This window comes from Lacerta agilis, chromosome 8 (genome assembly GCF_009819535.1).
Source record: "Lacerta agilis isolate rLacAgi1 chromosome 8, rLacAgi1.pri, whole genome shotgun sequence".
Taxonomy (NCBI): Eukaryota; Metazoa; Chordata; class Lepidosauria; order Squamata; family Lacertidae; genus Lacerta; species Lacerta agilis.
This window is the reverse complement of record NC_046319.1, coordinates 55,984,972-56,010,582: the sequence shown is the minus strand read 5'-3', so window position 1 is coordinate 56,010,582 and position 25,611 is coordinate 55,984,972. Positions and strand designations below refer to the sequence as shown.

The following is a 25,611-nucleotide window of genomic DNA, read 5'->3' as shown; positions in this document are numbered from 1 at the left end:
TGCCATGCTTTTTAGGCACAGGTCAGGGATTTCCAGATCTGTGTCTGAGCGGGGATTTTTCTTTTCCCTGCTGCATTTCCCTGGGGAAACTCATGCTGGAGGATATGGCATTCTGCCACCAGCACAGTTTGGCCAGAATTGGTGGTATATTCCCAGACCACCAGGTCCCAGTCAATCATCTGGTTGCTGAAATCTTCATTTCCTGCAGTTTCTGAACCATCTTCAAAAGGCAGCCCATTGTCTTGGCACAGCATCATAGAAACAAGGGATACAGACTGGAGTGGCTGTTTTCATAGGCCCACTTGAACCATGTACTGTAACTCAGGGACAGCCAAAAGCAGTGGGCAGAAAGGCTTTCTTTTGGGAATGGAGAGAGGAATTCTCTAGTTTCTTTGCTAGGACTTCCAAGACTATGCCAGATTCTGCCTTGTTTATGCAGCAGAAATCACACAAAGCAATGGTTTCATGGCTAGTAAAAATCTGCTGCTCTTTGTGAGTACCCTTGTATCTGTGGCACAATACTACAAGAGCAGGTGGGATATAGTGGCTTATGGGACAGAGGAGAACCATGGGGCAGATTCAAATGTCCAGTCAGCATCAAAGTATACCGGGTGCCTGGGTGCAAGTCTCTGCCTCTCAGCCTAACCTACTTCGAAGGGCTGTTGTGCGGGTAATATTGAGCCAGTCATTGTCTCTCAACTTAACCTACTACACAGGATTGTTGTGAGGATAATACTGAGGGCGAGGTGAGAGATAATTGGAGGAAAGGCAGGATATAAATATAACAATAATCTGCCATTGTTTTGTGCCATAGTTCAGTGGTAGCGCACCTGCTCTGCCCACAAAAGCACTCAGGTTCTGTCCCCAATGGCATCCCCAAGTAGGGCTGGGAATGTCCCCTGCCTGAAACCCTGGAGAGCTGCTTCTAGTCAGTGTAGACAGTGCTGAGCTAGATAGGCCAATGATCTGACTCAGTATAAGGCAGCTTCCTATGTTCACGTGTTGAAGTAGCCTGTAGAGATAGGACTGGGCTTTGTGAGCAGTGGTTGTTATGAAACATGGAGGCTGTGGTTCTCTGCTGGTGGTTGTAAGGCATCACAAATACGTAGCACCCAAATAGGGTCTCTTAATTTCATTTTTAACCTTCCTAACACCTGCTGGAACCAACGTTAAAGCATTAAGAATTCAAATACAAGGTTGCCAGGCAACCTAAAGGCTGCATGGTGACAGCCCCCCCCCCAAATGTTTTTGCTAGGGAAAGGGGTGTGCACCTCCCTCTAGTGGCTGTGGGTAGGCAACACCAGCTGTGACACACTTCTCCTGCAGTGATGCTTACCGGTGGTTACAACACTATAGCCTAGGGTAGACTGTACCTTCAAGAGTTGTGTAAAATCGATTTCGAAAGGTGCTGCTTCTCTTGGCCCTGCCAGGTATCTGAAGAAGTGTGCATGCACACGAAAGCTCATACCAAGAACAAACTTAGTTGGTCTCTAAGGTGCTACTGGAAGGAATTTTTTATTTTATTTTGTTTTGATGAAATTACTTCTTCTAAACAATTCTTTTATCACCCCCCCAAAAAAAACCAGCCATACGTTCCTTTGCCTCTTGGCCACTCTACATGACCACACTTGGGGAAAGCTGTCTCTCATGCTGTTGAACATATGACCCTGTCCTCCTTGCAAAGCCTTACACCTGTAACCCACATAACTCCCAGGTCAATACAGTCCATGAAGCTGCCTTATACCGAGCCACACAATTTGTCCATGTAGCCCAGTATTGTCTTCTGCACCCAGGGGAGGGGCAGGGGGAAGGACAGGGGACTGGATCCAGCCAGCAGGGGACGGATCCTTACCTTTCCCACCCCCCTGCAGGCCATGCCTGACAAATAGGTGGGGCCATCCACCTGTCAATCATCCGATGTCACAATGACATCAGACAAGCTGTTTTTGCATAGCACTGTCTACAAGAGTTCTGACAATCATCTGATCATTGGAGTTCCCAAAGCACTGTGCATGGGGCTTTTAGCCCCACATCAGTTGTCAGGTGTAGGACAGGTGAGCATGGCTTGATCAAAACAACACTGAGGGCTAAATGGAGAGAGCTGGTGGTCCTAATTAGGCACATAGGCTGAAGATTCCTCACCACTGCTCTACGCTGACTGGCAAATGGCTCTACAAGTACTGAGACGGGGGTATTTCCAACCCCAGTACCTGAAGCCTTATTACATGTAGAAGCAAGGAACTGAACTGCTATGGGCCCCTTCGGGAACTGGCACAATTTGGCACAGAAGGGATTCATTTGCACTGATGAGATTTTTAGCAGTTTTACACCCATGTTGGACTGCGGGTGTTGACATTCCTCCTATTGTACCGCATGCATATTTGATTTTTGTGTTTCCTTAAGGTCTTTGGCAACTTCTTATAGATCACTGTATTTTGTTTGTAGCTTGCTTTTCCAATTATACGGTGTAAATATAATGAGAATATATTTGCTCCCTAGAGGTGCATTTCCTGTGCCTCTGGTTTTGTCTCGAGGAGCATGAAAATGCCAGACCTCCTCACCCCTTTCCGAAGCCAGCTCTGGCCACCAACCCCCTTGGGTTATGTAATCTCACAAAGAAGCACTCCAGCAGGCAGACTTTTCTTACCTTCTGACCTTTCGTTCCAGATTCCCCAGGTTTCCCCTGAAAAAGTACAGGAAGCAATATAAGAGAAAAAGCTTTTCTGCTCAAATGTCACTGGCCCCTTGGATCCTGTTACAAAGACAGTCCTTCCAACAAATCAAGTCTTCCAGGCAGCCTAATAAGAGAAGCCCACTAGAAATTGGTTCCCAATTCTCACCCTTGTTTATCTTCTACACTGAGCTTCTGCACTAGTTTTGTTTAATTTAAGAGGAACGTACTATGCCATAAACTCACAAAACCTTTCTACCTGCCCCAGGAACCACAGAATTATAGAGTTGGAAGTGTGCATGCACACGAAAGCTCATACCAAGAACAAACTCAGTTGGTCTCTAAGGTGCTACTGGAAAGAATTTTCTATTTTGTTTCGAGAGTTGGAAGGGTCATCTAGTCCAACTCCCTGCAATGCAACTTTTAATTTTGCCTATGGGAACCACCTTCCCTCTAGCTCTATTGTCACACCCCCTGCTCCTCTCCAAAGGAAGTGCATGCCAAGGGTCACTTACTGGTTTTCCAGGTAGCCCAGCACCAGGAAGCCCTGGCTCACCCTTCTCTCCTGGAGGCCCCGGAATGGAAACCATGGTCTCCCGACCTTCCAGAGAGGCAGGGCACTCGGTACAAGGTTCTCCCTACAGGGGATAGAAAATGAATTGTGATACAAGATGGCAAAACAGGGGACATGAATAAGAGAGGAGAGGCCCACAGATTGTGAGCAAGACAAATGGCTCACTTATCTGAACAGGTTACACAACCATTTCCATGCTTTGATACCAATCTGCTCACCTTTTCGCCTTTGACTCCTGAATCTCCAGTGTCCCCTTTGGTCCCTCGGACTCCCTAGAATTACAGGAGGAGTAAGAATCTGCTGAGCTTTGAGTATAAGCACACAATGAGAGTAAAGGTTGGGGGAAGGGGGTGGGTTCCATCCCTAGATTTGGAGCATTCCTTGTGGCAGAGATACAATACATCATGGCATTACCATTCTCGCCCTTCTCAGTAGTGGCGCACACCCTGTGGAATGCCCACCCATCAGATGTCAAAGAAATAAACAACTATCTGACATTTAGAAGACATCTGAAGGCAGCCCTGTTTAGGGAAGTTTTTAATGACTGATGTTTTAATGTACAGTCATACCTCGTGTTACGAACACTGCGTGTTGTGTTCATCACGGGTTACAAACGTGCCGAACCCGGAAGTACCAGAACGGGTTACTTTCAGGTTTGGCAGTTTGCGCATGCGCAGATATGTCAAATGACATCATGTGCATGTGCAGAAGCGCCGATTCACGTCGCGCGCATGTGCAGATGCGGTGCTTCATGATACGGACTGCTCATGATGTGAATGGGGCTCCGGAACGGATCCCGTTCGCATCCAGAGGTACCACTGTATTTTTAATTTTTTTGTTGGAAACCGTCCAGAGTGGCTGGAGAAACCTAGCCAGATGGGCTTGGTATGTATGTATGTATGTATGTATGTATGTATGTATAAATAAATAAATAAATAAATAAATAAATAAATACCATTCATTAGAGTTAATTTGGATGCATCAGAATATACTGAAGAGCAGTACGCCACATCTCTTCAAGCATGAACTGAAGCTTTTGAGCTTGATGCAATAAAAATCTTGAGGTCTAGAAACTATGCTAGGGGACAATTCATCAGACTGTCTAGCAAGCAAAGTAAAAGACAAATACAAAGAAAATTGCACAGAGTTTCATATTTCATATTAAAGAACCGGATGTTTGGTACCCTGGTTTGTTGTTATTTCATCCTGCAGATCTGCAACTCTGTATTCCTGTTTTTTGTGTTTGTTACTTACCTGTTTTTTTCCTGAGCGACAGTGACTTATTAACTCCCCCAAATCCCTTTATTATCTGACTTTGTTCTTGTTTTCATATCTTCCAACACTGTTCAGATCACAAAAGCCAGCTCCCAGAGGGCAACCAACACACTCTAAACTTGCAGAACTTTCTCATACTCACAGCTTTGCCTGCAGGTCCTACAGCTCCAGTATCTCCCTAGGTACAAAGAGGAACAGGTGACTTGCTGAAGACAGAAGATGGCTGCAACGGTGCTTAAATGATCTACCATCTTGAAACAAGAAAACTGCTGCTCAGATAAATCTGACATAAGGGGATCTTCTTGTTTCACCTCTTGTATATTTATTTATTTGTTTATAAAATTTACAAACTGTATTTTGCCTGGACACATACACACAGAGAGAGCAGAAGGCACCACGCATCTTTACAGAGGTATTATTACCCTGTGATAAAAACCACTGGATTCACCCTCAAGTTCTGGCTAATTACACTTGCAGTGGTACAGAGATTAAGCAAGCTACTCCAGAACCAGCCCTCTGTCTCTGAAAATTTGCTCTTACCTTTTCTCCTTTGAGTCCAGACAGCCCCGGAAGGCCATCTTTGCCCTGAAAGCAAATAAAAGAAAAGTAAGAAGAATAATTTCAGTGAAGGAGTTGGCAGAACCAGGAAACGTTCTGGATGTGGTTTTAACCAGGATAGTACCTTAAGATCAGACCTGCTCTCATTTGGAACATTCTATTCACACAACTAATCCAAACAGCTTCGAAACAAGCTTTGAAACTGCCACGACATCCCATCAAACCCTGAGGACTGTAGTTTGGTGAGATCATCAACAATGCTTCTCAGAACTAGAGTTCCGCAGGCTGAAGTGAAGAGGATTAAATGGGTTTGTACTGTGTAGACATACCCAGGGGATTACATATGCTTTTCTATGATCATGAGGACTAGAAACCCTTGTGTTATTTCACATTCTCACTTCAGTACTGCTACTCATTCCACCCTTGTTCTTCCCATAAATCCTTGCAGTGCCCTACACTAAAGGCAAGAGGCATGATGGCCCTATACTTACGGGAAGGCCAGGCAGGCCAATCCCTGGTGGTCCTGGTTCTCCTTTGGGTGCTCCTTTCTGAAGCTGCAGGGCTGCAGGGCTGCATGACTGACATTGATCTCCCTTAAAGAAGAAGAAGTACAATGCTTGGTATTAGCAAGGAATAGTTCATTTCATACCAGTACAATGCAAATGGTGATACAGATGGCAGGATATGGTACAAGCCTGCTCCCCCACCCCAACTGCCTGCACCGTGGGAAAACTGCTGGTTTGGGACAGACATAGATAGGTAGAGTTCAGTAAGCCTAAAATGCCTGTGTCTCCTTGTTTACATGAATTACAAAATTGACTTTGCAGTAAGTATCGTTTGGTGTGTGTGTGTGTGTGTGTGTGTGTGTCTGAAATAATTTGCACAAAGGTGCTCAGCAATCTTGTAAATAGCCACATGCCTAATCACCTGCTGTGAGAAACAACTGGCTAAAGGCAACAAGATGGAGGGGTTGTGTAAAACCTGTTCCTTTTCATCAGCAAAACTTCATCATCACCTTGTTCAGAATACAAAATTTACCCAACTCAAAACACTCACTGTTTTTGTGTGTGTGTGTTGTTGTTGTTTTTTTTAATGAAGCAGTATTTCCCTAAGGAGTTCTGCAGTTTGCAAGCTAAAATGAGAATCTGCAGGCATGCAAAAGATGCTGTTAGTTGAAGATTGCTTTCGGTCTAAGCCCTTGCCACTAATCACAACTAAAGCAGAGATGTGTGCAAGTACTCCCCAAAGGCTACAGAGAACTTTGGACAAGCCCAGGATTAAAAGGAGAAGGCCCGCCTAGGAATTCCACTCACATTCGCTCGAATGCATCTCATGATCAAGGACAGAATCCGCAAACACATAATGCCAATTGAATTGAATGCTAAGTAGAATCCCGGTGCAAACTTTCCTTGTACAACATGGGGAAGGTTGGGGACTAAGCGAGGCAGGCGGTGGGAGAGAGCACACACGAGGACATTTGTGGTGGGGCTTATGTGCACAACTCCCCCTGCCCTACAGAGTGTGACCCCCCTATTGAACCAAAGCAAAAATAGGGGCTAGAGATCATATGAAAAGGAAATGGCCACCTACCTTCTCCCCTTTAATTCCATTGATCCCAGGGTCCCCCTGAAGAATAATAAAAAGAAAAGGGAGAGGAAAGAATCAGAAGGCAATGGAAACGCTCATGCCACCAGCAACTGGGTGAGGCAGCTGAGCCTGGGGCGTTGGTGGTGCTGAGAGGGCATCAGCAAGAGACGCAACTGCTGTACCCCATCAATGGTTGCTTCAGTTTAGACAAATCAGAATCACAGAATTGTGGAACTTGAAGGGGTCCCAAGGGTCATCTGGTCCAACACCCTGCAATGCAGGAACCACAGCTAAAGAATCCCTGGCAGATGCCCACCCAAACTCTGTTCAAAAATGCTCCTGGATCCGCATGGCTCACAGTCTCAGCAGACTTCAATGGGCCACATCAACTGGCCCTCACTTGATTCCTCCACAGAATCTGTGTATCCTGGTCCATTTAAATAGGTAACAAATTCACCTAGTGTCAGAAATCTGCCACAGTTCTTGAAATCTGCCACAGTGACGTGAGACAGTGTCCTTCAACCTTATGACTCCAGATGTTGTTGGTCTACAGCCTCCACCATCCCTGTCCATTGGCTAAGCTGTCTGGGAACGGTGGCAGTCAACAACATCTGGAGAACTAAGGTTGAAGAACACTGACCTGAAGGATGCCAGGTGGGGCATTCAAGCTGTGTGCCATCATCCAGTTCATTCTGTCCAGAAGAGGGAACTGCAAGGAAAGCAGCCACACCTACCAAGGAAAGATTCATGCCCAAAGGCTGTAGATGGTATAAGTCCATCACAGCATCTAAGCTTCTGGGTCAAGGGATACCTGTTCTTGTTGGTTACAGGTCATCTTGACAGACATAGGAAGCTGCCTGAAATTGGGCCAAAGCCCTGCCCTGGTCTGGCTGTCTGGGATATGAGGGAGACAGTCTTTCGTGTCACCTGATCCTTTTTAAACCAGAGATGCAAAGGATTCAACCCAAGGCTTTCTGCAGGCAAAGCATGTGCTCTGACTTGGGTCTTCCCCTTGCTCTGCTCTTAATCTCACAGAAAATGAATCTGACACCTACCCTGCTGCCTTTGGATCCTGGAGGGCCAGGCTTGTCCTGAAAGAGAGAGGCGGGGGCAGGGGGGAGAGACCAAAGGAGGTGCTTAGAACTCCAGGGTCCAATAACTCAGCAATTGCCCCATCAACCAAACACCTTTGCCTCTTAGAATCATAGAATTGTGAGTTCCAAGGGTCATTTAGTCCAACCCCCTGCAATGCAGGAATCTCACTGTAACACCCACAAGGGATGAAGCCTTCACCCAGTGACCTGGGACTCACCGATTTGCCCGGTTTCCCTGGAGGTCCAGGCTCCCCTTTGGGCCCCGGTTTCCCAGGGAGGCTGACTGCATTGTTCCCGTCAGAGATGGTGGGACAGACTTCACATGGGTCCCCCTGTTGAGAGAGATTCAATATGCTGTGAAGAAGACTTGAACTAAAGGAAGACAAAACAAAGGCAACAGAGCCTGAGGGAAAAGGTCTCCATTGCCTCCTTCCCCAAAATGGAAAGAAAATTATTTAAACAAAAGGCATTAAGATGAATTATTCCTGAGACAAAACATAGTTAGATCCTCTTCTACAGGCATGTAGTTTTTGGAAGGTGGGGGGTGGAATAGAGGGCAGAGCAAATCAGAGGGATATAACTGTGGAACTCCTTCCTCACAATGGTGCCTGTTGCATCTTCACTGTACAGCTTTTGCCATACTCCTGAAGATAAGCCTCTTTACCCCGGCCTTTTGCAGCTTAAGCATTTTGCCTTCAGACACCCACCTCTTTTGCTGTTTATTTATCCTGCTCTGGTTGGAAAAGTTTTGCTTTTTTATATGTAATTGTAACTGTTTTATCTGTTGCTATAGCTGTATAGTATATTGCTATAACCTGATCTGGGACCCTATGGGAAGGGCAGGTTAGGTTTCAGAGAATGCACAGGCTTTGCCTTGGACCCACCTTCCTTCTACTCACCTTGTCTCCTTTCAGGCCTGGGACCCCGGGTTTTCCCTGCAGAGAAAGAAGGAAGGTTTCCGTTTGTGATGCAACTCCTTCTTTGCACACTGCGTCAAGGTTTTTCTACACTTAAATGGTATATACGTTTTATGAAATAAATAAACAAACTCCTATGAGACCAGGAACTAGCTATAGTTAATTTGTTTGCAGATCAGGAAATCTGCAGCCTAAACTTATTCATGTGTATCTGGAAATAAATCCTAGGAAACTTCAATGGGAATTCCTGCCAAGTAATTGATGATGTCATCGGTTCCCAGTGAGGGACCTGGCTGGGCATAGGTGGGTAGGCACAGATCATGCCAGAGTCTGGGGAGCTCAATGAGCCACTTGGGGAGGAAGATCATGGGGAAGGACCTACTGGGGGGGGGAGGGGTTTCCCCACCCCATCTCCCCATCACTCACCCCAGAGCACAGGTCATACACAGCATCCATCTCTGAAATTGTCAGAGGCTGCCCCACCTACTCCACCCGCTGCAGAGGAGTTGGTGATGCTTTGTCCATTGCCAAGGTAACAGAGATGCCAACACAGGCATGAACAGACAGTTCTGCTTGCCGCATTAAGTTGTGCTGCCCTGTTCCCATATAACAGGACTATAGGGGGCGTGTTGACTGTCAGATCAATGGGGAAAGGATGGCTGTGTTTCAGTTTGTGTATTATTTCAGGAAGTGTGAATGATGTAGTTTTGCCCTTAAATGCAAACTGAACTGAATTTCTCCCCCATCCCTATAGTCACTGTCACAAAAATGATTTATTCTGCCTTTACGATCCCATTCCACACAGACACTCCGCCTGTCTTTTGAATGCCCGCCCTCAAAGCCTTCCCACAACCCCTCTGGCTTTGCTGTTTCCCGACAGGCTTCCCCCACTGGCAGAAACCTCAGCTGTTGAGCAATGTAGACTTTTAGCAATGTAAGCAGCCCTTAGGGAGCAAGGGCTGGGCCTGGAACGAGGCATGACTTCATTCCCAACAGCTGCATTGGTACATCCAGTTTATTCTCCCTTTATGTCATTGTTTAAGTGTGACACTTAATGCCAAGTGGAGCGCCACAACAGAATGCTGCAGTACGTTCCTGGCGCAGATGCACTGCTTGAGCCTGCGGCATCTGCATCAAAGGCAGGTGGTTCTGCTCTGATTTGAATCTTCATGTCCAAAATGTATTGGCTTATTGTAGCCTTTTGGACGTTTTGCATGCAAGTCTATAAAGCCTCAGCCCTCTCCATGCATGCCAGTGCTGGGGGGATAGCTGCACCTCTGGTCTGCTAAGAGCTACTCTGGCTCAGCACATTCCTCTTACCTGCAACAGGGATATAACAGTGAACTACACCGTAGGGTTGTTGTTGTGTGCTACTCTCTCAGCTCAACCTCAGCAGCGCAGCGATACAAGCAATGGATAACATGACAGGGTTAGTTATAAGCTGCTCTCTGCACTTTAGCCAAATCTCCAACCAGCAAGGGGGTGGGGGCTAATACCTCTGGACAACACTGCAAGTTTGTTGTAAACCACTCAGAACTTGAACTCCAACATTCATTGTGAAATACACATAAGAGCTGTCATAAGCCAGTCTTGCTTGGCAAAAGCCTCTTCCAGCCTGCAGTTTGTGGACAATGGACTGCATTTGCTTTGGGATTTGAGTTATTATAGGGCCATTTAAGAGATTTTTCACCCACCTACCACAGTTACCTTGAGTCTGCTTATGCCTCTCTCTTGCGCACAGGTGGCATAGGTTTGTAACCAGCTCCGTAAGCTGGTGTCATACACATATCATAAATAAACCCAGCAGCTGCCCAATAAGCAAGGTCCCACCCAGCTTTCTGGTTGTCACTCAGTGGTCACATGACCTGGGTGGAGAAAGCCTAGTCAAGAGCACAGAAATATGCAAAGCATGAGCCCCCACTCCCATGACTGGGGTTCTGGGATCTGCTGCAATTTCGTGGATCCTCCCCACTTTGCTTTGCTGGTTTACTCACTGAAGGAGGAACTTACTGGCTTTCCACTTGAACCGCCTGGCCCTGGAGGTCCTGAGCTCCCCTGGAAATAGAGAACAGAGAATAAGATCCACATAAGTAGGTTTGGACACAGCAGCCACGGACAAGAGAAAAAACTAGTTTTCTGGGACATGATAATCACTGGGGCTATCCAAAGCTATATGCATGGTTATGCCTACCTTCTCTCCTCTGGGACCTGGTGGGCCACCGGGATCACCCTAGAATGAAAGCAGAACAGTTGATTGTATTCAGAAGCTGAATGATCCACCAAGGTCATTGCTATCCCAAACAGGACCCAGAATATGTGCCACTTCTGCCACTTCTTGACTGTCTCTTTCCAGGCGCAGGTCCGCACTTAAAAGCTCTGTATCTAAGAATTTGTTTTTGTTTGTTTTTTGCCCCGGGAATTTCCCCATGAAAATCAGCTCTTTAGCACCCAATCAGAGCAAACACCAATTCAGGTTTTCTGTGGATTGCCCTTTGCTCCAATTGACCTTTAAAGAGCGGGTATTTGCGGACAAAGCTCTGGGGAAGGGAAAAAAAGATGCCTGAAAGTGGAGCACAGGCCATGCCTGGGGAGCGTGAAGGAAAGGTTAAGTGTGAATAAGGCCTAGGTCTCCTCTGCCCATTACATACCCTGTATCCTGTATAACTTTTGAACACATGACTATGGAAAGCATAACAGAGGGGATGTTGCATTGCAGTCTTCTAAACACTCGTGCCCTTTGTTACCGTGTATACATTTGGCATATTTCTATTTAATTTAACCTGAGTTTGACCTTTCCTTCGTTCCTTCTATCTTGGTTATGGAGCTGTTAAATTATGCTGACAGGGTGGGAATGTGTGTACTTGCCCTTTCCCAAGCTGATCACACTATCCTCCGTCCAGGCAAGCAAGAGGTATTATCAGAGTTCAAGGGAACATTCCAGCCAAGGGGGATATGGAGCATGAAGGCGGGTGGGAGGGCAGGGGAAAGGAGGTGTGGCCAGGGAGGTGGGTGTTGCCTGGGGAGAGTCCCAAGGGCCAGGCAGAGAGGCCTGGAGGGTCACATTTTGTCCCTGGACCCGTGGTTCTCCACCCGATACGGAACCCTAAGTGGATGAGAATATATGAGAGGCTGGACTCCCGGGGGTAGAGGTGGCTGGCCGGTACTGGATGGCACTGACTGACTGGCTGGGTGGTATCTGGGTGAAGATAAGAATGGATTGTGCATACAGGCTTCCCCCAGGCCCCTATTTCAGATTCCGGAAAAGCAGCTCCTCTTAGCAATTCTTTTCACAAAGCTGTCAGTGCTGTGAACATTGTTTAGCCTCAACACCCACTGGCTGTTGCTCGATGTTTCTCCTGGCTGCCAGTGGCTGCGCTGGAACAGGACCAAAATTCTATAAATGCCTTTCTTTCTTTCTTTCTTTCTTTTTTTAAACAGTTTTGAAAAATAACCAAAACAAACACAAAGGACAATGAAAAATATCACCAGAGCGATGCTGTGGTTGGGCCAACAGCTTACGAGGAACTGTAAGGCATTAAAAGGGTTTGTTTGCACATGACACTGCAGGCAGTGCGAGTTTTAAAAAGAGCTCCAAATTCTGCGCCTAATTGTTCAAATTGAAAGCTCGCACACATTTTTGTTTGCATAATAACATGTGTAACCTAGATTTGGGTCAATGCATTTGCTCACATTTACTCTTCCTAACTTTCTGCTGTTCCTCGCCATTCCCTTGCCATTCCCTTCCCTTGTCTCCTGATGTTACCTGCCCTCTGCTATCAAAAGATAGATGTAAGCTCTCTGGGGCAGAGCCTTTCTTCTTTGCATAGTGCTGTAGTTCTCATCCTCATCATCTGCTGCTTGTCAGAAAGAGGGATAAAGGGGCAAAGCAGAACATCAGAGCTTCTCTCCTGGATCCCTGTGAAGTCCTGCTCAGCATCACCTGCTTCCCTTCATGTCATCTGACGCTATTGCTTACATGTTTCTTAATTTATCTCCACAACCATAAGGCCTGAAAACGTATTTTTAAAACTTAACAAAATCCTGTGGTTAGTGAGGGGTGCTACACACAACCAAAGGGGCTTCTTGGTTATGTTTGGAAAACAGGGGCGTAGCAAGGTAAATTGGTACCGGGGGGGGGGGGAATTGTCACCCCCCCCCGAGGCATAGGAAGGTCAGGTGGTACCCAGTGCGGAAAATTTCTTGTCACCCCCCCCCCCATTGATTCCCCCCCCTGCAAAAATGGTTTTACGTTATTTCAGATTTTCTTACAAAGGAATAATAACAAGTAATAATAATTAAAAAAAACTTTTATTTATATCCCACCCTCCCCGGCCGAAGTTGGGTTCAGGGTGGCTAACATCAGATACATAACATTGCTATAAAATCAAACAATAATTAAATTACCTCCCTAAAACATCTCAAAATAAAATTAAAGTCTAATTAGATGGCTTCCCACAGTGTTAGGGTTGGGAACAGTAAGTGCTCCACTGAACTGAAATTTCAGCCTTCACGACATAGGAAAACAGCCAAGTAAACAGCTATTTTGGTGGAGGAGGGTCAAGATATTAACCGATATATACATGAAATTTCATATATAGCTATATAACCCCTAGTATAGTAAGATAAGACCTTCAGAGCAGGCATTTTTTTAAAAGAGCTTTTTATGATCCACCCTAGTAGGGCAGTAATTGTTCCTTGATAATTTGTCACCCCCTCCATTATGGAACATGGGGCGGACCGCCCCCTACACCCCCCTTGCCATGCCCCTGTTGGAAAAACTAAAAGAAGAACTAGGAAGCAGTAGGTTTGCTGCTTGGGGAAGTGAGGTGAAGAGTTAACAGGTGATAGAGAGGAGGAGGAACTATTCAACTCTTGCATTGCCTTAAGGGGGTTATGTTTGACTTAGAAAAATAAGAAGAAATGATTATGAGGGATTTGTAGTCCAGGAGGTGGTTAAAGAACACCAAGCTACTTCCAATGAGTTCAGGTCTCCAGGGTCAGTTGAATGAAAACCCTGGTTGTTGAAGGAGTAATTAATCAGATGCTATTACTCTTTAATAATTCTTGGAGAACAGGTGAGGTTCTAGAAGAGACCTGAGGTGGGCAAATGTTGTCTCTGTCTTCAAGAAGAGGGGAAAGGAGTAACCAGAAAACTACAGACCATTAGGCAAAATTCTGACATTAGGCAAAATTCTAGAACAGATTATTAAGTGTTTGGTCTGTGAGCATTTAGAAAAGAAAGTATGGATTGCTAAGAGCTGCCACAAGTATATCAAGAACAAGCCATACCAGGTCAAGCTTATCTCATTTTTTGATAGAGTTATAAGTCAGGTAGATCATGGGAACGCCATGGACATAATAGGTCTTGATTTCAGCAAAGCATTTGACAAGGTCTCTCTATGCTTGTGGACAAGATGGTGCAATGTGGGCTGGAAGAAACTATTGTTCGGTGGATCCACAGCTGGTTGAGCTATCATGCCCAGCAAACATTCATTAAGGGCTCTGCATAAAACTGGAAGGAGGTCTTGAATAAAGTGCCACAGGGCTTTGTCCCAAGCCCTGTGAATGATTTCAATAAGGGTGCAGAGGAGATGATGCAAAGCCAAGAGGGATAGCTAACACCATAGAAAATAGAATCAAGATTCAAAATGATCTTGATGAGCTGGAATACTGGGCTAAAACCAATAAGAGAGAGAATAATTCAACAGAGGCAAATGTAAAGTCCTTCATTCAAGTACAAGGAATCAGAATCACATGTACAGGATGGGAGAGACTTGGTTTGGCAGTGGTACATATAAAAAGAATGTACGCGCAGTGCCTTTCCCCCCAGGGGGTACTCAAGGGCACGCAGTACCGACACATCTTTTTGTTGTCGTTAAAAAGTGTGGCCCTTTCCATAACAACTTCATGGTGAGTAGCAGTACCATATATATATATATATAGTACTGTCTATGCGCCTTAGTTTATTACAGGCTGAACATGAGCTAGCAGTGCAATACAGCTGCTGAAAAAGCTAATGCAATCATAGGCTGTTCAAATCATGAGAATTAATAGGTCCACCGGTTGGGCTGCATTTGAAGTTCTGTGTCCACTTCCGTGTGCCACATTTTGAGGACATTGAAAACCTAGAGCATGTCTAGAGGATAATGAGGAGTCTGGAACCAAATTCCCTGATGGATGGTTGAAAGAGCGGAGTAGGCATAGGCTGAAGAAGATGTGGTTAAAGGGAGATAGGAGAGTTGCCTCCAAATATCCTAAGGGCAGGATCTATTGGACTGCAGGATCTACTTCATTTTTACCTGAAACACCGAGGTGCACCAACTAGAGTCAGGTGCATTACAGTAAGAGCGTAAGAGACCTGTTGCTGGATGAGGCCAATGGGCCACCTATTCCAGCATCCTGTTTTCACAGGCCAACCAGATGCTCCCAGAGGAAGCCTGACAAGTGACGTAGGTATGGGAAGAATTAACGAACAGGGTACCTCTGAGCACATGTTCAGACCAAGAATTTGTGATCAGTACCACCACCACCCAGCCTAATTCTTCTCAGTCCACCTCCCCCTACACAAGCAGGCTACAAGGAATTTTAATCAGAAGCTGCACCCAAAAAGTAAAAAGCCAACTGAGACATTTCATTTCATGGGACAAACTGGGCATGCTGCAGGAGACCCAAGGACAGGGCACTTTACTTTTCCCCTAGTTCAAAGCAGATATTTGGGACATGGGTTGTGTGAATCGAGAAATCACACAGTGCCACAGTGCTTGGGGAAGATGGTGTTACCCCCCCCCCCCATTTCCCTGAGGTGAATTATCTTCACACAAATTGCCGTTTGCCTTGCAGGGAAGAACATGCATGTTTCTATTCCACCCATGGGGCAAATAACAGCTTTGGAAAGAGGGAGGTTTAGATCAGGAAAATGGTTGAATGCCCGCACCTGCCAGTGCCAATCTGATTTGTCTCCACCCACCGGCAAAAGACCCGCATACCTAGTTTGGCACATCATCACAATTATCTGAGCCATAAATTTAACAAAGGATTGAAGCAGTGAAGGAGCCAGAAATGGAAGGCAGGCAGAAATGAATGTCTTACTGGTTTTCCTGGCAGGCCAACTCCAGGTGGACCCGGCCGGCCTGGGGGTCCTGGTTCCCCAGCGAGACCTTCAGGACCCACGAACCCTGGGTCGCCCTAAAAAGACAGGCACAGTTGTTACTAGTGAGAAGCCCATCAGTAGAATAGTCAGTCCCCACTCCCCACCCCCGAGAGAAGCATAATCTTACCTTCTGGCCTTTGGGTCCCACCACGCAAATCTCCCCAGGCCGGCCCTGGTTAGGAAGAAAAGGCAGAATTCATGAGGGTGGGGCTTCTTTCCACTTAACAGGGTCAAATTGTCAGAGTCTTCAGAGCTTGAATTATTATTTATTAAATTTATATACTGCCCTATACCTACAGGTATGAATGGGGGGGGGCCTCATGGGCTGAGGGTGGGGCTTAATCAAGGGAGTTGCCTGGGCGGGGTATATTCTGAAGCTTCAGAACTCTCTTTGAGTTTGAGGGCCATGTTCTCTTTTAAACAATCTTCTAGGGGCCACATGCAGCAGTGCATGTAATAGCAAATGTGAATCATAGAATCATAGAATCATAAAGTTGGAAGAGACCACAAGGGCCATCCAGTCCAACCCCCTGCCAAGCAGGAAACACCATCAAAGCATTCCTGACAGATGAATTTTCCCCTTTGTACAGTAGTCTAGTCTCTCTCTCTCTCTCTCCCACCCCCACAAGCCAAGCAGGCAGCATTAGCAGAGTTCAAGGGCACAATCTCCCTGATCTACGTACCCGCCTGGATAGCTCAGCTGGTTAGAGCATGGTTCTGATAACATCAAGGTTGCAGCTTCGATCCCCGTATGGGACAGCTGTGTATTCCTGCATTGCAGGGGTTTGGACTGGTTTTATACTACTGGCCAATCACAGGGGTCAATATTTCAACCTCTATCCTAGGGTGCAGAACCTCAGATCTAGGGGGCAAATACGGTTCTCTAGGCCTCTCTTCACAGCTCACACCTACCCAGCCACACACCCTCGTCCAATGAAACACCTATCATTGGTCATACTTTGCACTCTCCTTAGGTGCTTTTTCCTGCCTAGAATTGCATTAAAATGTGATGAGAACTGAATGTCTCCCCTATCCCTATGGATTCAGCAGGGCTCCTCTTGTGTCATGTTCCTCCATGACCCTGGCTCAGTCGAGGAGAGATCAATGAAGAGAGGGACAAGGTGCTGTGTGGTATATCTATTCTGAGCAATCTTTCTAAAGTCTCTACTCTTCTGATCCAGGAAGCCAGAATGGACAATAATAGTTGGGGTGGTGGTGAATGATACAACAGAGTTAATGGGGAAATGTCACCCAAAGTAGTATGAGCATTCATTCTACAAAATGCATCTCCATGTGGTGAAAATGAGATTTGATGATGGGAGACACAGCAACGATGGGAAATGCAACATTTGTTTTCAACAGCTCAGCTTCCAGCATCATATCTGAGTTTTGCCAGGCAGGAACCCACTCATATGAGGAAGCAACAAATGAAGGATTTTAGGGAGATGTCAAATAAAAACTCTTAAACACTATTTCGGTTTAAGTGAACTGTTCTGCAATCTATAGAAATTCTAGAGATTGGAACTGATGAGTAATCTTCCTCATACATTTTTCTTTAACCTCAAGGGTGTTTATTTGGATAATAAACTTATTTTTACATCTGAAGGATTCAGACTCGAACAGCACCATAAGAGCAATTTCCCAGTGGCATTGTTCACTGTTTGAAGGATCCCTACCAGCTAGAGAAGATCAAAGCTTGGGTCACACAGATAAGTAAGCCAGTGATGTAAATGTACATGTAGCATCTATGAATAACTTGCATGTGTGATTGGCTGGGCCATCACAGACACACCAGAGGTTGAAGTTTCAGATGACCCTCCCCAAACAAACAAACAAACCAGCACACACACACACACACACACACACACACACACACACACACACAGCTCTGTTCACAGTAGGGATGGGAAGAAAGTTGGCCCGGTTCACATTTTATTGTGAAGCTATCTAATTCACACTTCCTGAGGCAACATGCAAACCAAAATGCAACTATCCTTCAAAATTTACACTACAAATCTTGCGGTACAGTTCTTCAACCAAACAATTTTCTTAACCCCCAAATTAGCCAGATGCCTTGGTGTTCCCAGGCATTTGGGGATGAGTAATCAGGGCAGTCATCTCACACACACCCCAAAATGGCAAAATAACTGAGCAGGTAGTGTCAAAATACAGTTAAAAATAAAAAAAAATGAAGGAAGCTGATCCTGCACCCATGCTAAAGGGCAGCGACGAATTCTGGTGCACTTAAGCCCTGAAAAGTCAGAAATGGTCCCCAAATGCATGGTATTCAGGGTACAATCCTAAGTACAGAGAAGGAAGAAAAAGAGAGAGAGGGCTGGAAGGAGAGAGATAGTGTAAAAGAGAGAGACACAAAATTGCACAACTTACATCACGCCCTGGGCTTCCTGGTTTTCCTTGAAGACCAAAGTCGCCCTTATCACCCTTTTGCCCCTAAAGAAAACAACAGATGACATGTCTTAGCAATTAATTCAGTTTCTGCCTTGGCCTCACTCCAGTACAGCCTTCACCAACCTGGTGCCCTCCAGATGCTTTGGACTGCAACTTCCAAGATGGGAGCTGTGGTCCAAAACATCCAGAGGGTGCCAGGTTGGGGAAGGCTACTCTAAGGCCACCCTCATTATTGCCACAATCTGGCATCCCCTGCTTCCCTGCCTGACATCCAGTCTGTGTAGCCAGCCAGAGGCCCTCAGTTCTTCTAGCTAATATCACAGCTTCCCTGGAGAGATCTTGTAAGTCATTTCTCTGAAAGCTAGGAGGCAATTTGGGAGCATTCCGGATGAAAGGTAGCATCAAGATGCAGGAAACAAACAAAGAAGACAAATAAATAAAGTTCTTGTAGCAGGACCTTCTGTCATGGTAGAACAACTTTCAAGGGGTCAGCGTCTTCCCTTGGGCCAGCTATTCCTTCTCTAAAGCTGGGGTGTTTACCTTTTGTCCAACTGTTCCAGCCAATCCCGGAGGTCCCTGTTAGAAACATAATGGATTATTTATTAGTGGTGTAGATTTGTTAAGTCTATGCTATCCCAAATACTGAGGGCTGGTTTCATCATATAAGCATACACATATAAGCTTAAGGACTTTCATGACTGTCATTTGGAGGGGAAGGGGAGGTATTAGCATCCCTTTCTACACCATCCCAGCCTGAGGCCATGACAGCTCTCCCATCATGCTCAGAAAGTAATAAGTATACTGTTGTTATATATTATTTGTTTTAATGACTGTACTGTTTTAATTGTTTTTTTGTTGCTTCATTTATACCTACTCCATGATCATCTGTTGATATTCATCCGGGGTGGGGTGGGGGGTGGGGATGAAATAATAAATAAATGACTTGGGTAGCCCAAATCAGTAGTTCAAAGCAGATCCACACCTGTGTGGAGCTACCATTTCCAGAACTCTCTAAGGTGCTACTGGAAGGAATTTTTTTATTTTATTTTGTTTTGACTATGACAGACCAACACGGCTTGTTGTTGTTGTTGTTCAGTCGTTCAGTCGTGTCCGACTCTTCATGACCCCATGGACCAGAGCACGCCAGGCACACCTATCCTTCACTACCTCTCACAGTTTGGCCAAACTCATGTTAGTAGCTTCGAGAACACTGTCCAACCATCTCATCCTCTGTCGTCCCCTTCTCCTTGTGCCCTTCTCTTCTCTTAACCAACACGGCTACCTACCTGTAACTACAGTTCCCAGGATTCTTTGGGGGAACTCATGTGCTTTAAATGTGCACTGAATATGCTTTAAATGTGTAGTGTGGATCTGTTCTCTGCTCCTTTACTGAGACAACATTTCCCACAGCTTTTCCATCCCATCCCATTAGGAGCTGTCCAGGGTCCTGACTTGACCTGCTTAGGCCAGAAAGGGCTCTGTTTATTGCTTCCAGTTTCTACATGGGACCCAAGCCCCTATAGAACAAGATAGGGGCTACTGTAATGTGTTAAACATGATATGGTGACAGCGGGAATGGTGAAACCCCTGTCAACCATTAGCTAAGCTGCCTACCTGTCACATAAGGAATGGGTTCTGGCTGCCATTGGTTGAATTGCTCTGATCTCAGAGAGAGAGGTGAAGCAGCAGCAAAGGCCTAGGAAAAGAGGAGGCAGAGGCCTGAGAAGGCAGCAGAGAAAAGCAAAGGAAGGTTGGATTCTGGGAGAATGGAGAAGGCCAAAGGGATATGAGAGAGGGAAAAGGCAGAGAGGAGAATGGTTTGCCATCAGCAGCTCTTAAGTGAGAGAGGCTAAATTATTCATATCAATTTGAAATACAAAGCAAAAGTCCTTGGCTCTGACAAAATATATAGTGCCACTATATTTCTGGGGTTTTGTTAATGCATTAAGTGGACAGGGCAGGATGCAGCTGGCCAGGCACAGACACACAGAGACACACACAGTGTCATGATAGGCCTGACCACAGGATGCTGTGACTAAATATTTATCATTCACAGTATAAACTTTGGCCCAGCACACACTGGCCTTTATTCAAATCAGCAGCTTTCAAAGTGGGAAAGAAGAACAGACGTTTTGCAAAACAGCAAACTGGAGATTGCAAAGAGACAAGTGGCTGGTCAGCAAAAGGCCAGAGCAGGGTGACTTGGGCCAAGTTCAAGTGACATTTGATGGACACAGGCCTGCTAAGGTCAGGCTAAACCAAGAAGGCTAAGGAGTAGGCGCTGAATTTGATGCATCTATGCATGGATGTCTGTGGAGCTTATTAACTAGAGAACCCAGAAGAATGAATGAAGAAGCCTCTGAGTGGACCAGTCTCTGCAAGCAAGATGCAGGCATATGCAAGATTCTGGGTCCCACAGCATTCTTTGGCATCAAAGGTCAGTCTAAAAAAGTTCTGTCCAACTCCAGATGATGGACAGACTATCAGAGTTTGGGCCCCTGGGGATAGTCTCTCTGACTTCATCCCTTAATCCTTACTGAGGTGGTCAACCTGCGGCTGAGCTGCAACCCAGAGCCGTCTTAAGGGGATCTGCCGCCCTGGCGCGGCTATCCCTCCGGCGCCCCCGCCATGCCGCCTCTCCGCCGCCTCCCTCCCGCGCTTGCCGCCCCTTGGGAGGGGGGTGGGCGAGCGGTGGGTGAGGGGCGTGGCGCTGGAGCGGCGCGGGGCTCTGCGCGCCCTTCCAGCGCTTCCGGGATGGGAGGCGAGGGCGGCCGGCTCGCGCTCCCGCGCAGCTCGGCTCCGCGCGCAGCTGGACAGCGCGGCGCTGCTGGGCAGCTCGCGCTGCATCGGGCGGGCGGCCGGCTGCGCGCGGGAGCTCTGCGCGCCCTTCCAGCGCTTCCGGGATGGGAGGCGAGGGCGGCCGGCTCCCGCTCCCGCGCAGCTCGCGCTCCGCGCGCAGCTGGACGGCGCGGCGCCGCCCGCCCTCGCCTCCCAGAGCCCCAGTTGGAGTGCTGGAAGGTCGCGCAAAGCCCCGCGCCGCTCCAGCTGGGGCTCTGGGAGGCGAGGGCGGGCGGCTTACAGCCCGCCCGCCGGCGCGCGAGTGCCCGCCTGCCCGTGGGGGCGGGGGCGGGTTGGGGAGGAGGAGCCCGGTATGCCGGCGGGCTCGCGGGGGCGCCCCTGGGGCGCCCAGCGCCCTGGCGCACCGCGCCACCGGCTTCTATGGATGAGACGGCTCTGCTGCAACCCTTCAGGTTGCAAGTGAGGGGCTCACATGACTGGATTGTTCTCCACACTAAATAATTCTCTGTATGCAGAAAACAAGATGTCACAGTGATAACAATGATAGTACATTCTGATCAGGTGGGTTTTACTAAGCACAGGCAGGAAGTAGGTCATTTAAGATTGGTAACTAATCATTTAAGATTGCCACTAATCTATTGCAGGTAAGGCTGAAGAGAAATTTCATCCAAAATAATTTTCAACTTGAAATTGAAAAATAGCTGGGCAGGAAAGCTCACCCATTTTAATCAGTTTCACAGTCCTAGCAGGAGCATTCTCCCTCCCCCTGGCCACCATAATGCAACAGAGTGAGCACAGAGTAGGGGGTGCAAGCTGATGGTGGGTGGAGCCAGAGTGAAAAGTGGGAGGAGTCAGAGGCAAAAGTGGGTGGTGCAGGAGCCAATGGTGAGTAAAGCCCTAAACAGTTTGGCACTAGGGGCTGATGGGAGTTGTAGTCCAAAACTTCTGGAAGGCACTAGTTGGCAAAGCCTGCTGTACATTCATGCTTACCTTTTCTCCTTGATCTCCCTTCTCCCCCCGTGGGCCTTCAGCACACTTCAGAAAAGATAAGGAAAAACAGGCAGGGAGTTAGAAGGACAGCAACACTGGACAAAGAAGAGGAGAGAGAAGCCAAACAGGCACGACCTCTCTCCAGGGTTAGGCAGCAGCTCACCTGTAATGGGGCTTCAGGTGAGATCCGGACACAGTCAGCACCCTGGAAAATTAATAATAGCATTACAGGTTTGTGGGTGGATCAGCCTGGATAAAATTTGTGTATCACCCTTCATCTGAAGTTCCCAGGGCAGTTCACAGCACAAAAATACTTTAAAATACAGAACAAAACCACAAAGTACATAACGATAACTAAGATAATAATAATAATAATAATAATAATAATAATGTCAAACAAAGGTTTGGGATTTGGATATGCCAATTCTCCCACATGGTAAAAGTGTTGGACCCCAAAGCATGTCAGCAAAGTTCCAAGAGTCAGTTCATGTGAAAGAGCAAGGAGGAACCATGCTGTACTTACACGATCGCCTTTCTCCCCTTTGGATCCGTAGACGCCTGGTGGTCCACGTTCGCCTTTCCCACCCTGTGCGAAAAGAGAGAAGGAGCTCCCTGAGAAAAGAACTGTCGTCATGCCATTGAAAAGAAAACAGAAGCTCTAGGCAGAAGACACTTCCGGAGCGCACAAATCAAACACAAAAGCCCCCACGCTGTAGATGTGAGCAGCGCACAATACAAAAACGTGACATCACTTGATGACTGGATGCAAACACATATGCTAGCTTATTAATCTCTTTCAGATGTAAATGTCATCCTTGCCCTTCACACACTCTCCCCCAAGTTAGGAGCAGGGAGTGAAAGGTAGGTGGGATTTAGATAGAGAGGGGATGAGAAAGAGAGAGAGAGAGAAAGACAGGATGACAGCAACAGCATCAGGAGGAAATTCTCCCACAGTCTGTTGATTAAGGTGTGCATAAGTATCAGCTACAATATTGGCTTCAGGTCTCTAGTCTGAAAATGAATAGCAGGTTTAGCAGCTTGTCTAACAACAGTGGTTGTTTGCCTTCTTTACAAGTCTATCCATTTAAAACACATGACCTCTCAAAGAATCCTGAGGATTGTAGTTTGTTACGGGTGCTGATAATTGTATCTCTGTGAGGGTGCTGGCTACAGTTCCCAGGATTCTCAAACTACAATTCCCTGGATTCTTTTGGGGGAATCAATGTACTTCAAATATATAATGTGTACACAACCTCAGGCGCCAGCAGGAACACTCTCTAGCCACCCTTACCTTAAAATAATTACAAACATCCTGAAATAAAAATATTCGCAAATGACAGAAGTTGGATTGTGTGCAGTATCTGCAGTTAACAATACAAGCATTTATAAACTGCTTAATATTCAAAAACCTCTAAGCGATGACAGCAATTAAGCAGTAAGAGAAAATAACAAATCTCTAGTAACAATGAGAAAAGGAGTGGTTGTCGTCTGAGCCCATGGCTTGCATTGTTGCCTGTTAGTATCAATGCACAAATATGCACTACAATTTGGGGGACGTTCTGGATAAGGTAATTTACATGCTTATTATGTTGTAGTCCATTTGTTTATTTAATCTAATCAGAAGAAGGCTTTAAAAGGAAACGCAGAGTGATCAGCAGTCCTCTTTAGCCCTACTCATGATGGCAAGCCAGAAAGCCAGTTCTTCTAGGAATGTTAACTGCAGAAGATTCGGAATGTAGAGCCTGAAGCAGTCGCCACCATATGGGATTCTGCTAAGGTGAAAGACTTACCTTTAAGCCCGGTGGACCCAGTGTGGCCTGAAGAGATAAAAACAAAATTAATGCACCTGCTAGACGCCTCAGTGATCATTCTGCATGCCAAGAGTAAATAAAAGGAGGAATCAGGTCAAACGGGAAGAGACTGAAAAGCAAGTATCCAGGCCGACAAAACGTTAAAACTATCAGGGGCTGTGTAACGTGAGCCTAGAGAAAAGAAGATTAAAAGGTAACATAACAGGCCTCAAACTTAAGAGGCTGCCATAAAGAAGATGGAGAGGAACTCTTTCCTCCTTCCCCCAAGGAAAAGACAAATGGAAAAGTTAGTCAAGCTGCAAGGATGGAAAATGTAGGTGTCTTATCGAGGGAGGGAGGGAGGGCCTCTTATAAACACTGCTGGAACAACCTGAAAAGGGATCCAGAAACGGATGGAGAAGATGGAGGCCAGCACTAGTCACAGGCTTTGGTGGCTGGGTCAGGCCCATGGGGCTTTGTCTGCCTGCTAAAGTTAGGGGCAAGATGTCTGCATAGCTACATAGATGAGAGGCGAAGTGGATATCCAAGAAGTTAATCTGTGGCAAAGAGAAGGAGATGCTAAAAGATGTGGGTCTAAGTAAGGAAATCAGGACTGGCCAGTCTCATTGCTGTTCACTCTTCTAGTCAGGATGGTGTAATGTCATCCAGGTTCAAGACTCCTTGCACATCTCTGCTTCAAGACCCACTGCAGATGGTTCTGGCATCCATATGTTCCATCCACGCAATCAAACAGCATATCCCTCCCTCCCTCCACCACACACACATTCACACATCGAAGTAAAGATTGACCCTGAGCTTTGACTTTCAGTTTAAAACATACCAGTGGAAAATTGGCTGCCACTGCAATGAATGAAGAGCCCCTGTCAAAAGTTACTATTCTGCAGCTGCTGGATCAATTGACTCAGTAGGGCCCCATTTGCCAGGAGGGAGGTCCATGAGGAGGCAAATTTATTCTTATGGCTGAAAGTCACATGAGATTGAGTGCTTTAAGCATCTTTCGGAGAACAGAGAATCTCACTCAAAAGCCTGACTTTTCAGAGTAGCTTGAGCTTAACCTGAGAGGGAGAAGACAAGCCCTAGCTCATTTTTAGGTCACTAATGTGAAAAGGCACCCCCTGAGCATGCCCAGAGTGCATTCCATTTCATCGTAACCCTAATGTGAGGGTGGGCAGAACCCTACAATATAACCCCCCTCCCCACCACAATACATGTCTGCATTCAGCTCGCCAAGCGTCATACGTTGTGCAGGTCTCTGCTAGAGCTTTCAGGCTAACCAACAGACTGGTTATTTAGCAGCATAAGATGCTGCCTTCTGCTGACTCAGACCAATGGTCATCTAGCTTAGTACTGCCTACACTGACTGGCAGGGGCCCTCCAAGGTTACAAACAGGAGCCAGCACCTTGCATTTCATCAAGAGTGAACTGGTGGCCTTTGTAAGAATCTGTTAATATGTCAGATCATGGCTCCCTTCAGACTAGGAGCAAGAAAGGTCTGGAGGTGGAGATCAGAGCCTGCAGTCAAGGAAAGGGCAGCTCTCAGTGGCATCAGAGCACATATTCTGCATGCAGAAGGCCCCTGGTGAGAAGTATTGCAAAGGAGAGGCCACAAAGAGGATGCACAAACAACAAGAACTCTAATACAATATGGTTATGGAGGGGAAAGTCATGCAGCCAGCTGCCGCTTGTAATTCAGACAGAAAGTAAGAGTCCAGGGCTTGAGCCTTGTATGGCAAGCCTGGAGGACCAAAGCACCACACCTTGCTCAGTCTTGGGCAT

General features: G+C 46.5%; 1 protein-coding gene across 1 annotated transcript in view; it reads right to left on the bottom strand.

The window, feature by feature from the left end:
- COL16A1 (collagen type XVI alpha 1 chain) overlaps positions 1–25,611 on the bottom strand; it is a 123,686-nt gene that overhangs the window by 49,320 nt on the left and 48,755 nt on the right. Inside the window, exons 11-30 of the mRNA XM_033157651.1 lie at positions 23,815–23,841; positions 22,548–22,610; positions 22,188–22,229; positions 22,025–22,069; positions 18,776–18,811; positions 18,215–18,277; positions 15,954–15,998; positions 15,766–15,861; positions 10,868–10,906; positions 10,687–10,731; positions 8,659–8,694; positions 7,978–8,091; positions 7,721–7,756; positions 6,669–6,704; positions 5,570–5,671; positions 5,061–5,105; positions 4,663–4,698; positions 3,464–3,517; positions 3,187–3,309; positions 2,648–2,683 (exon numbers count right to left, since the gene is read on the bottom strand). Coding sequence (XP_033013542.1) covers positions 2,648–2,683; positions 3,187–3,309; positions 3,464–3,517; positions 4,663–4,698; positions 5,061–5,105; positions 5,570–5,671; positions 6,669–6,704; positions 7,721–7,756; positions 7,978–8,091; positions 8,659–8,694; positions 10,687–10,731; positions 10,868–10,906; positions 15,766–15,861; positions 15,954–15,998; positions 18,215–18,277; positions 18,776–18,811; positions 22,025–22,069; positions 22,188–22,229; positions 22,548–22,610; positions 23,815–23,841 — 1,119 coding nt within the window. The remainder of the gene's footprint in view (positions 1–2,647; positions 2,684–3,186; positions 3,310–3,463; positions 3,518–4,662; positions 4,699–5,060; positions 5,106–5,569; positions 5,672–6,668; positions 6,705–7,720; positions 7,757–7,977; positions 8,092–8,658; positions 8,695–10,686; positions 10,732–10,867; positions 10,907–15,765; positions 15,862–15,953; positions 15,999–18,214; positions 18,278–18,775; positions 18,812–22,024; positions 22,070–22,187; positions 22,230–22,547; positions 22,611–23,814; positions 23,842–25,611) is intronic.